Source organism: Manis pentadactyla, chromosome 13, assembly GCF_030020395.1.
Source record: "Manis pentadactyla isolate mManPen7 chromosome 13, mManPen7.hap1, whole genome shotgun sequence".
NCBI classification, from domain to species: Eukaryota; Metazoa; Chordata; class Mammalia; order Pholidota; family Manidae; genus Manis; species Manis pentadactyla.
The window spans coordinates 35,811,300-35,825,654 of record NC_080031.1 but is presented as its reverse complement, the minus strand read 5'-3'; the positions used below and the strand labels follow the sequence as shown (position 1 = coordinate 35,825,654).

Below are 14,355 nucleotides of genomic sequence, written 5' to 3'. Positions count from 1 at the left end.
ACAGAGACAACACCAGAGAAGGAGACAGACCTAACCAGTCTCCCTGAAAAAGAATTCAAAATAAGAATCATAAACATGCTGACAGAGATGCAGAGAAATACGCAAGAGAAATGGGATGAAGTCCTGAGGGAGATCACAGATGCCAGAAAGGAGATTGCAGAAATGAAACAAACTCTGGAAGGGTTTATAAGCAGAATGGACAGAATGCAAGAGGCCATTGATGGAATAGAAACCAGAGAACAGGAACACATAGAAGCTGACAAAGAGATAAAAGGATCTCCAGGAATGAAACAATATTAAGAGAACTGTGTGACCAATCCAAAAGGAACAATATCCGTATTATAGGGGTCCCAGAAGAAGAAGAGGGAGGAAAAGAGATGGAAAGTATCTTAGAAGAAATAATTGCTGAAAACTTCCCCAAACTGGGGGAGGAAATAATCAAACACACCATGGAAATACACAGAACCCCCAACAGAAAGGATCCAAGGAGGACAACACCAAGACACATAATAATTAAAATGGCAAAGATCAAGGACAAGGAAAGAGTGTTAAAGGCAGCTAGAGAGAAAAAGGTCACCTATAAAGGGAAACCCATCAGGCTAACATCAGATTTCTCAACAGAAACCCTACAGGTCAGAAGAGAATGGCATGATATATTTAATACAATGAAACAGAAGGGCCTTGAACCAAGGATACTGTATCCAGCACGACTATCATTCAAATATGACGGTGGGATTAAACAATTCCCAGACAAACAAAAGCTGAGGGAATTTGCTTTCCACAAACCACCTCTGCAGAACATCTTACAGGGACTGCTCTAGATGGGAGCACTCCTAGAAAGAGCACAGCACAAAACACCCAACATATGAAGAATCGAGGAGGAGGAACAAGAAGGGAGAGAAGAAAAGAATCTCCAGACAGTGAATATAACAGCTCAATAAGCGAGCTAAGTTAGGCAGTAAGATACTAAAGAGGCTAACCTTGAACCTTTGGTAACCACGAATTTAAAGCCTGCAATGGCAATAAGTACATATCTTTCAATAGTCACCCTAAATGTTAACGGGTTGAATGCACCAATCAAAAGACACATAGTAACAGAATGGATAAAAAAGCAAGACCCATCTATATGCTGCTTACAAGAAACTCACCTCAAACCCAAAGACATGTACAGACTAAAAGTCAAGGGATGGAAAAACATATTTCAGGCAAACAACAGCGAGAAGAAAGCAGGGGTTGCAGTACTAATATCAGACAAAACAGACTTCAAAACAAAGAAAGTAACAAGAGATAAAGAAGGACACTACACAATGATAAAGGGCTCAGTCAAACAAGAGGATATAACCATTCTAAATATATATGCACCCAACACAGGAGCACCAGCATATGTGAAACAAATACTAACAGAACTAAAGGGGGATATAGACTGCAGTGCATTCATTCTAGGACACTTCAACACACCACTCACCCCAAAGGATAGATCCACCGGGCAGAAAATAAGTAAGGACACGGAAGCACTGAACAACACAGTAGAGCAGATGGACCTAATAGACATTTTTAGAACTCTACATCCAAAAGCAGCGGGATATACATTCTTCTCAAGTGCACATGGAACATTCTCCAGAATAGACCACATACTAGGCCACAAAAAGAGCCTCAGAAAATTCCAAAAGATTGAAATCCTACCAACCAACTTTTCAGACCACAAAGGCATAAAACTACAAATAAACTATACAAAGAAAGCAAAGAGGCTCACAAACACATGGAGGCTTAAAAACACGCTCCTAAATAATCAATGGATCAATGACCAAATCAAAATGGAGATCCAGAAATATATGGAAACAAATGACAACAACAACACTAAGCCCCAACTTCTGTGGGACACAGTAAAAGCAGTCTTAAGAGGAAAGTATGTAGCAATCCAAGCATATTTAAAAAAGGAAGAGCAATCCCAAATGAATGGTCTAATGTCACAATTATCGAAATTGGAAAAAGAAGAACAGATGAGGCCTAAGGTCAGCAGAAGGAGGGACATAATAAAGATCAGAGAAGAAATAAATAAAATTGAGAAGAATAAAACAATAGCAAAAATCAATGAAACCAAGAGCTGGTTCTTCGAGAAAATAAACAAAATAGATAAGCCTCTAGCCAGACTTACTAAGAAGAAAAGAGAGTCAACACAAATCAACAGTATCAGAAACGAGAAAGGAAAAATCACAACGGACCCCACAGAAATACAAAGAATTATTAGAGAATACTATGAAAACCTATATGCTAACAAGCTGGGAAACCTAGGAGAAATGTACAACTTCCTAGAAAAATACAACCTTGCAAGACTGACCCAGAAAGAAACAGAAAATCTAAACAGACCAATTACCAGCAACGAAATTGAAGCGGTAATCAAAAAACTACCAAAGAACAAAACCCCCGGGCCAGATGGATTTACCTCGGAATTTTATCAGACATATAGGGAAGACATAATACCCATTCTCCTTAGAGTTTTACAAAAAATAGAGGAGGAGGGGATACCCCCAAACTCATTCTATGAAGCTAACATCACCCTAATACCAAAACCAGGCAAAGACCCCACCAAAAAAGAAAACTACAGACCAATATCCCTGATGAACGTAGATGCAAAAATACTCAACAAAATATTAGCAAACCGAATTCAAAAATACATCAAAAGGATCATACACCATGACCAAGTGGGATTCATCCCAGGGATGCAAGGATGGTACAACATTCAAAAGTCCATCAATATCATTCACCACATCAACAAAAAGAAGGACAAAAACCACATGATCATCTCCATAGATGCTGAAAAAGCATTTGACAAAGTTCAACATCCATTCATGATAAAAACTCTCAGCAAAATGGGAATAGAGGGCAAGTACCTCAACATAATAAAGGCCATCTATGATAAACCCACAGCCAACATTATATTGAACAGCGAGAAGCTGAAAGCATTTCCTCTGAGATTGGGAACTAGACAGGGATGCCCACTCTCCCTGCTGTTATTTAACATAGTACTGGAGGTCCTAGCCACGGCAATCAGACAAAACAAAAAAATACAAGGAATCCAGATTGGTAAAGAAGAAGTTAAACTGTCACTATTTGCAGATGACATGATACTGTACATAAAAAACCCTAAAGACTCCACCCCAAAACTACTAGAACTGATATCGGAATACAGCAAAGTTGCAGGAAACAAAATCAACACACAGAAATCTGTGGCTTTCCTATACACTAACAATGAACCAACAGAAAGAGAAATCAGGAAAACAACTCCATTCACAATTGCATCAAAAAAAATAAAATACCTAGGAATAAACCTAACCAAAGAAGTGAAAGACTTATACTCTGAAAACTACAAGTCACTCTTAAGAGAAATTAAAGGGGACACTAACAGATGGAAACTCATCCCATGCTCGTGGCTAGGAAGAATCAATATCGTCAAAATGACCATCCTGCCCAAAGCAATATACAGATTTGATGCAATCCCTATGAAACTACCAGCAACATTCTTCAATGAACTGGAACAAATAATTCAAAAATTCATATGGAAACACCAAAAACCCCGAACAGCCAAAGCAATCCTGAGAAAGAAGAACAAAGCGGGGGGGGATCTCACTCCCCAACTTCAAGCTCTACTATAAAGCCATAGTAATAAAGACAATTTGGTACTGGCACAAGAACAGAGCCACAGACCAATGGAACAGACTAGACAATCCAGACATTAACCCAGACATATACAGTCAATTAATATTTGATAAAGGAGCCATGGACATACAATGGCGAAATGACAGTCTCTTCAACAGATGATGCTGGCAAAACTGGACAGCTATATGCAGGAGAATGAAACTGGACCACTGTCTAACCCCATATACAAAAGTAAACTCAAAATGGATCAAAGACCTGAATGTAAGTCATGAAACCGTTAAACTCTTGGAAGAAAACATAGGCAAAAACCTCTTAGACATAAACATGAGTGACCTCTTCTTGAACCTATCTCCCTGGGCAAGGAAAACAACAGCAAAAATGAACAAGTGGGACTATATTAAGCTGAAAAGCTTATGTACAGCAAAAGACACCATCAATAGAACAAAAAGGAACCCTACAGTATGGGAGAATATATTTGAAAATGACAGATCTGATAAAGGCTTGACTCCAGAATATATAAAGAGCTCACACGTCTCAACAAACAAAAAACAAATAAGCCAATTAAAAAATGGGCAGAGGAAGTGAACAGGCAGTTCTCCAAAAAGGAAATACAGATGGCCAATAGACACATGAAAAGATGCTCCACATCGCTAATTATCAGAGAAATGCAAATTAAAACTACAATGAGGTATCACCTCACACCAGTAAGGATGGCTGCCATCCAAAAGACAGAGAACAACAAATGTTGGCAAGGCTGTGGAGAAAGGGGAACCCTCCTACACTGCTGGTGGGAATGTAAATTAGTTCAACCATTGTGGAAAGCAGTAGGAAGGTACATCAAAATGCTCAAAACAGACTTACCATTTGACCCAGGAATTGCACTCCTAGGAATTTACCCTAAGAATGCAGCAATCAAGTTTGAGAAAGACAGATGCACCCCTATGTTTATTGCAGCACTATTTACAATAGCCAAGAATTGGAATCAACCTAAATGTCCACGATAGATGAATGGCTAAAGAAGAGGTGGTACATATACACAATGGAATACTACTCAGCCATAAGAAAAGGGCAAATCCTACTATTTGCAGCGACATGGATGGAGCTGGAGGGTATTATGCTCAGTGAAACAAGCCAAGCGGAGAAAGAGAAATACCAAATGATTTCACTCATCTGTGGAATATAAGTACAAAGGAAAAACTGAAGGAACAAAACAGGAGCAGAATCACAGAACTCAAGAATGGACTAACAGGTACCAAAGGGAAAGGGACTGGGGAGGATGGGTGGGTAGGGAGGGATAAGGTGGGGAAGAAGAAGGGGTGTATTAAGATTAGCATGCATGGGGGGCGTGGGAGAAAGGGGAGGGCTGTACAACACAGAGAAGGCAAGTAGTGATTCTACAACATTTTGCTATGCTGATGGATAGTGACTGTAAAGGGGTTTATAGGGGGGACCTGGTATAGGGGAGAGCCTAGTAAACATAATATTCGTAATGTAAGTGTAGATTAATGATACCCAAAAAAAAACAAAAAAAAGGCAGTTCCTGTGTGGTGACCTCCAATGAGTTCTACACAAGCGTATAAAGGGCATATAAAAGTGTAGGCAAAGGGTCTGTTTGTGTTTATACAGAGGAACAAAGCCTAATTGGGCTACCCCGAAAATCAACTGAGATACGATATGAAAAAGAACTTCCAACATCAGCACTCTCTGGAAGACTCATGCCAGAAGATGATCATCAAAAAACCCCAACAAAGATCCACGCACTGCTACAGGTGTAGATGCACTCATCCCACCGGTTCCATTGCCATGGAAATGAAGAAGGAGATATCTCAGCTGGCCTGTGCATACAGTAAAACAACAAATTTGACTGGATCTATACTGTTGGAACTCAACCAAGAATTAGGGGAAGTGCAAATTGTAGCGCTCCAAAATCTTACAACTACAGACTATTTACTGTTAAAAGAACATAAGGGATGTGAACAGTCCCCAGGAATGGGTTGTTTTAATTTGTCTGATTTCTCTCAGACTGTTCGAGTTCAGTTGGACAATATCCACCATATCATAGATAAGTTTTCACAAATGCCTAAGGTGCCTAACTGGTTTTCTTGGTTTAACTGGAGATGGATGGTAATTACAGGTATGCTTTGGTTATGTAACTATACTCCTATTATGTTAATGTGTGTGCACAATTTAATTAGTAGTTTAAAACCTATACATGCTGAAGTTACTCTATAAGAAGATATGCCACTAATTATCAGAGAAATGCAAATTAAAACTACAATGAGGTATCACCTCACACCAGTAAGGATGGCTGCCATCCAAAAGACAAACAACAACAAATGTTGGCGAGGCTGTGGAGAAAGGGGAACCCTCCTACACTGCTGGTGGGAATGTAAGTTAGTTCAACCATTGTGGAAAGCACTATGGAGGTACATCAAAATGCTCAAAACAGACTTACCTTTTGACCCAGGAATTCCACTACTAGGAATTTACCCTAAGAACGCAGCAATCAAGTTTGAGAAAGACAGATGCACCCCTATGTTTATTGCAGCACTATTTACAATAGCCAAGAATTGGAAGCAACCTAAATGTCCATCAATAGATGAATGGATAAAGAAGATGTGGTACATATACACAATGGAATACTACTCAGCCATAAGAAAAGGGCAAATCCAATCATTTGCAGCAACATGGATGGAGCTGGAGGGTATTATGCTCAGTGAAACAAGCCAAGCGGAGAAAGAGAAATACCAAATGATTTCACTTATCTGTGGAATATAAGAACAAAGGAAAAACTGAAGGAACAAAACAGCAGCAGAATCACAGAACTCAAGAATGGACTAACAGGTACCAAAGGGAAAGGGACTGGGGAGGATGGGTGGGTAGGGAGGGATAAGGGGGGGAGAAGTAGGGGGGTGTTAAGATTAACATGCATGGGGTGGTAGGAGAAAAGGGAGGGCTGTACAACACAGAGAAGGCAAGTAGTGATTCTACAACATTTTGCTATGCTGATGGACAGTGACTCTAAAGGGGTTTATAGGGGAGACGTGGTATAGGGGAGAGCCTAGTAAACATAATATTCGTCATGTAAGTGTAGATTAGTGATAGCAAAAAAAAAAAAAAAAAAAGGGCAGTTCCTGTGTGGTAACCTCCAACGAGTTCTTCAAAAAGGGTATAAAGGGCATATAAAAGTGTAGGCAAAGGGTCTGTTTGTGTTTATACAGAGGATCAAAGCCTAATTGGGCTACCCCGAAAATGAACTAAGATACGATATGAAAAAGAACTTCCAACATCTGCACTCTCTGGAAGACTCATGCCAGAAGATGATCATCAAAAAACCCCAACAAAGATCCACGCACTGCTACAGCTGTAGATGCACTCATCCCACCAGTTCCTGGACTTGCCATGGGAATGAGGAAGGAGATATCTAAGCTGGCCTGTGCATACAGTAAAACAACAAAATTGGACTGGATCTATACTGTTGGAACTCAACCAAGAATTTGGAGAAGTGCAAATTGTAGCGCTCCAAAGTCTTACAACTACAAACTATTTACTGTTAAAAGAACATATGGCATGTGAACAGTCCCCAGGAATGGGTTGTTTTAATTTGTCTGATTTCTCTCAGACTGTTCAAGTTCAGTTGGACAATATCCACCATATCATAGATAAGTTTTCACAAATGCCTAAGGTGCCTAACTGGTTTTCTTGGTTTCACTGCAGATGGCTGGTAATTACAGATATGCTTTGGTTATGTAACTATACTCCTATTATGTAAATGTGTGTGTGCAATTTAAGTAGTAGCTTAAAACCTATACATGCTGAAGTTACTCTACAAGAAGATATATCAAAGAAATAATCAATCTTCCCATGTTTTCTTCCGCCTGCTACTTCTATAGCTTTTCTTCTTCCTTCCTAATTACAACCCTTAAATAGAATTCGTGCCTCATATCAAATTTACCGAGTATCATAATTCTTCCAAGTGGTAAAGATACCTCAAGACAAATGCTGGGCATAGAAGCCACAGGGCATAAATATGCAAAGAAGTAAAAAGCTAACTTTTTCAAACAATAAGGCTTCTCTCTCACTTACCAACTTCACATTTCCCTGTATGGCCCCGAAAGATGACTGGTTAGCCAGAGACGGGTAAGATTCCTCAAGGGAGGAACAACCTAAGACAGGCACAGTCGCAGGGGGGCCATCAGGTGAGAAATTGGGGATCAACAGAGGTGAGGCTTAGAACCTCACCCCCCCGTTCTGAGAGAAATCTTCTGCATACGTGGATGTTTTATTGCCCTGGTCTAGCTTGGATTAACACATAGTCTACAGGCACACACCTGATCATCTACATGTGCTCTCTTACAACACTAAACTATGTTTTCTACCTTTATCTTGTATCTACCTACCACTTCAGCATTTTATTAAAAATAATAGTAATAGAGAAATGTGGTATCCACATATAAATCAAGTATAAAAACCAAATGAGTATTCATATTTGAACTGACTGTTTAGAGTTCATAATGCATGAGCAAAACCGAAAGTTTCTGTGATGACTGCCCTTGTACTGTTCACTATGTAACTTATTCATTATGTAAGAATTTGTTCTCCATGTAAGAACTTGTTTGTTATGCCTCAGAAGATTGGAGACTGACAAAAATTAGGCTTGGGGTGGATTAATGATTGTGCATTGAGCATTGACTCCCCTGTACAGAATTTTATTGTCGTTAACAACCATTTGATCAATAAATATGAGAGATGCCCTCACAAAAAAAAAAAAAAAAAAGGACAGACTTCCAATGGTAAAATAAATTAGTAACCGTGATGTAATGTATAGCATAAGGAATATAGTCAAGATATTGTAACAGCCTGGTAGGGTGATAGCTGGAACCTAGAATTATGTATATAAATGTTCTACCACTGTGTTGTACACTTGAAACTAATGTAATGTAATACTGTGTGTCAACTACCCTTCAATAAAAAATGATTATTTAAAAAAAAAAAAAAAAAGAAGAAGATATGTCAAAGAAATAATCAGTCTTCCCATGTTTTCTTCCGCCTGCTACTTCTATAGCTTTTCTTCTTCCTTCCTAATTACAACCCTTAAATAGAATTCGTGCCTCATATCAAATTTACCGAGTATCATAATTCTTCCAAGTGGTAAAGATACCTCAAGACAAATGCTGGGCATAGAAGCTACAGGGCATAAATATGCAAAGAAGTAAAAAGCTAACCTTTTCAAACAGTAAGGCTTCTCTCTCACTTACCAACTTTACATTTCCCTGTATGGCCCCGGAAGATGACTGGTTAGCCAGAGATGGGTAAGATTCCTCAAGGGAGGAACAACCTAAGACAGGCACAGTCGCAGGGGGGCCATCAGGTGAGAACTTGGGGATCAACAGAGGTGAGGCTTACAACCTCACCCCCCCTGTTCTGAGAGAAATCTTCTGCATACATGGATGTTTTATTGCCCTTGTCTAGCTTGGATTAACACGTAGTCTACAGGCACACACCTGATCATCTACATTTGCTCTCTTACAACACTAAACTATGTTTTCTACCTTTATCTTGTATCTACCTACCACTTCAGCATTTTATTAAAAATAATAATAAAGAGAGAAATGTGGTATCCACATATAAATCAAGTATAAAAATCAAATGAGTATTCATATTTGAACTGTTTATAGTTCATAATGCATGAGCAAACCGAAAGTTTCTGTGATGACTGCCCTTGTACTGTTCACCATGTAACTTATTCACTATGTAACAATTTGTTCTCCATGTAAGAACTTGTTCGTTATGCTTCAGAAGATTGGAGACTGACGAAAATTAGGCTTGGGGTGGATTAATGATTGTGCATTGAGCATTGACTCCCCTATACAGAATTTTATTGTTGTTAACAACCATTTGATCAATAAATATGAAAGATGCCCTCACAAAAAAAATAAATAAATAAATAAAGATGAATAAGGAAGTTCTCAGAAATGTCAGAGTTTTTCACTAGTAAACCTGACTAAAAGGAAATTCTTTTGAGCACAAAAAAATATAAGAAATAAAAACACCAAATAAAAATTTGGGTATATTTAAATAAATATTGTTTCACAGAGTAGTAGTAATTCCTTATGGGGCTTAAAATGTGTGAAATTAAAATACTTCACAATGAAGGCACAGTGGAAAGGAGTAAAGAGACTTAAATAAGAGTGTTAAATATAAATGAACTAAATCCTCTAATTAGAAAGAAATCATCATACCTGATAAATAATAGAACTAAACAATACTTACAGAGACAAATCTAAAATCTAACAGAATACACAAGGTAGGAAGTAAAGGAATAGAGAGTCACCATACAAATGTTAACCAAAAGAAAGTCGCTACAGACTAATATCAAACTAGGCTTTAAGATAAAAAATGTTAGTAAAGATAAAGAGGAACACTTCCTATTGATTAATGACTCAAATTAACAGGAAACATACTATCAGATTTGTGGGCACCTGAGATAAAAATATCTCAGAATATTCATCTAAAATTTGAAATGTTCCATAATTCACCACATAACTCAACTTACATTCACTAAAGTGTAACAAATCACTATGGCTCCAAAGAACTATTTTCTCTTAAGGGGAAAAAAAAAAATCATTAGAAGCAACATTTCACTACATACACCAATATAAAGAAAGCACACTGGTATTTTCTAAGTATAATCTGATAAACAACTTCAGAAAGATGTAAATTTTAATTTTTATGGTCTGTTACAACTTGAGAGTAGATAGTCTATAATGTCTTAAAATATTCCTGACTATAAATTTCTCATGGTCTATTAACCAAATTGACAAGTTGCTAAAGGGAAATTCAATAATGACATTAGACAAAATTCACAAGAGCATCTGCTTTTTATACTGCTTTCAGTGAATTTAAGATTACAGAGTACCGCAGTCAGTATCACAAAACCCAAAGTTTTACCAATTAAGTTACTGAGGATCTGCCTTCTGAAATGTTTTCTGAAGGCCATTTTTATAAACGAAACTGTATTTCAAAAATTGTTTATGAAATAGTCTTTGTATTCCTTTTTCTAACTAACTCCATGCTCTACAGATAATAACCAACTAGTATCTACAGAACCTGGAAATAGGTATGATATATACAATTAACATAAACTAAAAAGTTTTAGAGACCACCTAATAATTGAAAAATTAGTGTCTGTTTAAGATATTCACGAGTTTTGAAAATAGGTAGAACGCAAATGGGAAAAAGAATCAAAAGACCCAGACAGTCCTTAGATTATCAAATTAATTGTACCTAGAATTTCAAAAGCTATCCCAACACAATTTTACAACAAAGACCAGTGTATACTCAACAGTAAGCTAAGGCAGAAACTATACCTCCAGTATCTCTTGCTATTCTACTCCTAAGTTCTTAATACCCAAAGCCACCAGTACTCAGATTTTCCAAAATTTATTTATTCATTATAATCATCCAGAAGTATGGAATCTGGTCTTTTCTCGGCTTCATTTAATCCTGGACATCTGTTGGCTGAACAAGGGTAAGGTGGGCCTGAATGCACACTTTCCCTGTATTTAAAGAATCTCTGAAAAGATAACCCATCATTTTTGTGATCTATTTCTTTTTAGACTATCGTTTCAGAGCAAGAAATGAAAGTTTAGACAGAGATAATAGTAGGGTTGAATCCATTTTGAGATCTTCAGATTCAACTTATAATCACTGGAAAAAATTTCTCAAAGTCAAGTTTGTCCACAGCCTGCAATGATTCACACTAAACAAGAACATACTTCCAATTGTAATAATATTAAAGTACACCTTAAAACATTCCCCCAACCCATTTATACATTTTTCTCTCTAACACAAACACACACACACACACACACACACATGCACACACCTTTTATTGTCACATAAACCCACATACCTTACTCCAGTTGTTAGTGAAATAAAACAAAACAAGTTACTGGAACATTCTAAACAGAAATGTATTTTGCTGTACAGATAAAATGAGTTCCACTAGTCCTGTATAATACAGCTATAAAAGATGATTCTGTACCCAATTTTGGTAAGCAAAGGAAGCTATATTCATCTCTACTACTCTGGAAAATCATGTCCATGAAGATATTAAAGGTTCTGAAAGCCTTGAAGAACACTGTTTTACTTCAATTCAACATTTGCTATTTACCTATGAATGCATTCCCCCATCCTACTCTGCCCCCATTTTATGAGGCATAGTTGGTGAACACCTGTTAACATCTTATGGAAAAATATTTGTTCATCAGACCACATTTTGGAAAATATTGCAGTAGTATTCTCACATTTAAAAGTGCACTGATAATTTAAATAATTTTATTAATGTATTTACTATGTTTTCCATATCTAATAACACATAAAATAAAGTTTAATTTCTTAGAAAAGTAGTATTATTTTGAAATGTCAAATCCTATAAAAGGAACAAACATTGATTTTTGACTGAATCGAATATAGTTTCAAATAGTACATACCTGTATTTTGCTTTTTCATGAACCCAGACATACTCAGGTTTTTTCAAACTCAAGCGTGCAAGGTCCTTTACAGATTTGGTTTGTGTAGCTGAGAAAAGCAAAGTCTGACGTTTCTTGGGAAGATTTTCAATAATAGCATTCATGGTATCAGCAAAGCCCATATCCAAGATTCTATCTGCTTCATCAAGAACTAAAAAGGGGAAATGCAATTTGAACTACAATATTTAAAATATACATTAGGCTAAGTGCAATGTCATATCCTGAACTGGACCCTATAACTGCAAAAGTGTATTAGTGGAAAACTGGTGAAATCCAAATAAAGTGGGATTTACATAATGTACCAATGTTAATTTCTCAGTTTTGACCAAGTTATCATAGTCATGTAAGACATTACACTAGGAGAAACTTTGGGTAGTGGAGGTAGTGGCGGTACAGAGCAATTCCCTGTATTACCACTGCATTTGCTCTATAAATTTGGTTATTTCAAAATAAAAAAGTTGATTTTAAAACTACAGATTAGGTAATAACCAAGTGGCTATATCTTAAAAGAAACATTAAGCTGTATCAAATAATGAAGTGTCTAATTTCATGTAAGAGTACTTATATTTTTCTATTTGATTTTAAGAAAGTCTAGTTGTACTCTCTAGGTTTAGAACCCATATACCAAGAAATTGTTCCAAGTTATTTCTCAGATTGCTTTTAATCATATTTATTCAATAAAACATTTCTATCATTAAAGTTTATGAGTGTTTTCTCCTCGGTTTGAGACCTTTTCATTAGAATTTTCATTAGACTCACCTAACATTTGGAGATTGGTAGCATGAAAACATATTGTCTCATCCATGTGTTGAAGAAGACGACCCGGTGTACAGACAAGTATATTTATGTTATTGATCCTCTCAGCTTCATGTTTCAGATCCTGAAAACAGTTGTTTCTTTTGATTACACAGACCCATCACTGAGCAGCCTGTGAACCAAAACTACACAAGGCATCTGCACAAGGCATTTCATCACAGCAATGCAGATACCCTAGAAATAAGTATAATTTCTCCTTTTCTATTTCATTAACACATCCAAATTTCTAGCTCACATTAAAGTCCCTAGTGAAGACCTAAAGAGCTAAGAATTATTCTAGATTCTTAATGGTACCAAGGATTTTGAGACCAATAAAAGTATCATATCAATGCTCCATATCTTTATTTTCTCTTACATCTGTCCAAAGAGACTTAAACTAGAATCTTCCCATTCAGGAACGAGGGGCACTGAACAGGCTCTCTAATACCACACACTGTACTTCATGGACTGAAAAAAATAGCTAAGCTCTCTGTGTTCTAGAATTTCTCTCTTTGAATCATGAACCACAGAATGTTAGTTGTTAAAAGTGGGTAACAGGTATAAGATTATGTGAGGGTTTGGGATGCTATTCTTTTTTGTGTGTATGTTTGCATATAAATTCAAGATTCAAGAGATTCTAGAGGAGACAGCATTCCATACCAGAAAGTAGAGCAGAAGTCTGAGCAGGTTCTATCATAACCTAAAATAAACATTCCTCAAAACTATCTTCTATTTCAGAAAGCTGGAGTAGCAATACTCAGACAAAATAGATTTTAAACAAAGCACAAAGAAGGTTATTACAGAATAAGGGGTCAATCCAAGAAGAAGATTAACATTCATAAATATTTATGCACCCAACATAGGAGCAACTAAATATATAAAGCAAATATTAACAGACATAAAGTTGACAGCATTAAACAACAGTAGGGGACTTTAATACCTCACTTACATCAGTGAAGATTATCCAGTCAGGAAAAAAAAAAATCAGGAAACTTTGGACTTATACTGAAACTAAAGTCCCCAGAGGGACTTTACATAGTACAGAACATTTTGTCCAAAACTGCAGAGTACACCATCTTCAAGTATACAACATTCTCTAGGACAGGTCACTTGTTAGGCCACAAAACAAATCTCAGTAAATTTAAGAAGACTGAAATCATATCAAGCACCTTTTCTGACCATAGCAATATGAAAGTAAAAGTAATTACAAGAAGGAAAATAGAAAAAACACAAAAAATGGTGATTAAACAACATGCTACTAAACAAGAGGATGAGGAAATCAAGATATTTTGAGACAAATGAAAACAGAAAACAACTTCCCAAAAATCTATTTTATTTGGTAGAAATAAGGAAACAGCAGAGATCAGAA

The 14,355-nt window shown here is 36.8% G+C and overlaps 1 protein-coding gene across 4 annotated transcripts in view; it reads right to left on the bottom strand.

Annotated features, from left to right (window-relative positions):
* Nucleotides 1-14,355, bottom strand: part of DDX10 (DEAD-box helicase 10) — a 365,179-nt gene that overhangs the window by 323,630 nt on the left and 27,194 nt on the right. For 3 of the 4 annotated variants that reach the window (XM_057490690.1, XM_057490691.1, XM_036895696.2), the window contains 2 exons: nt 12,951-13,071; nt 12,153-12,342 (listed from right to left, as the gene is read on the bottom strand). The exons of the other annotated variant lie outside the window; for it this stretch is intronic. In XM_057490690.1, the coding sequence (XP_057346673.1) occupies nt 12,153-12,342; nt 12,951-13,071 (311 nt within the window). The remainder of the gene's footprint in view (nt 1-12,152; nt 12,343-12,950; nt 13,072-14,355) is intronic. 4 annotated transcript variants of the gene reach the window in all.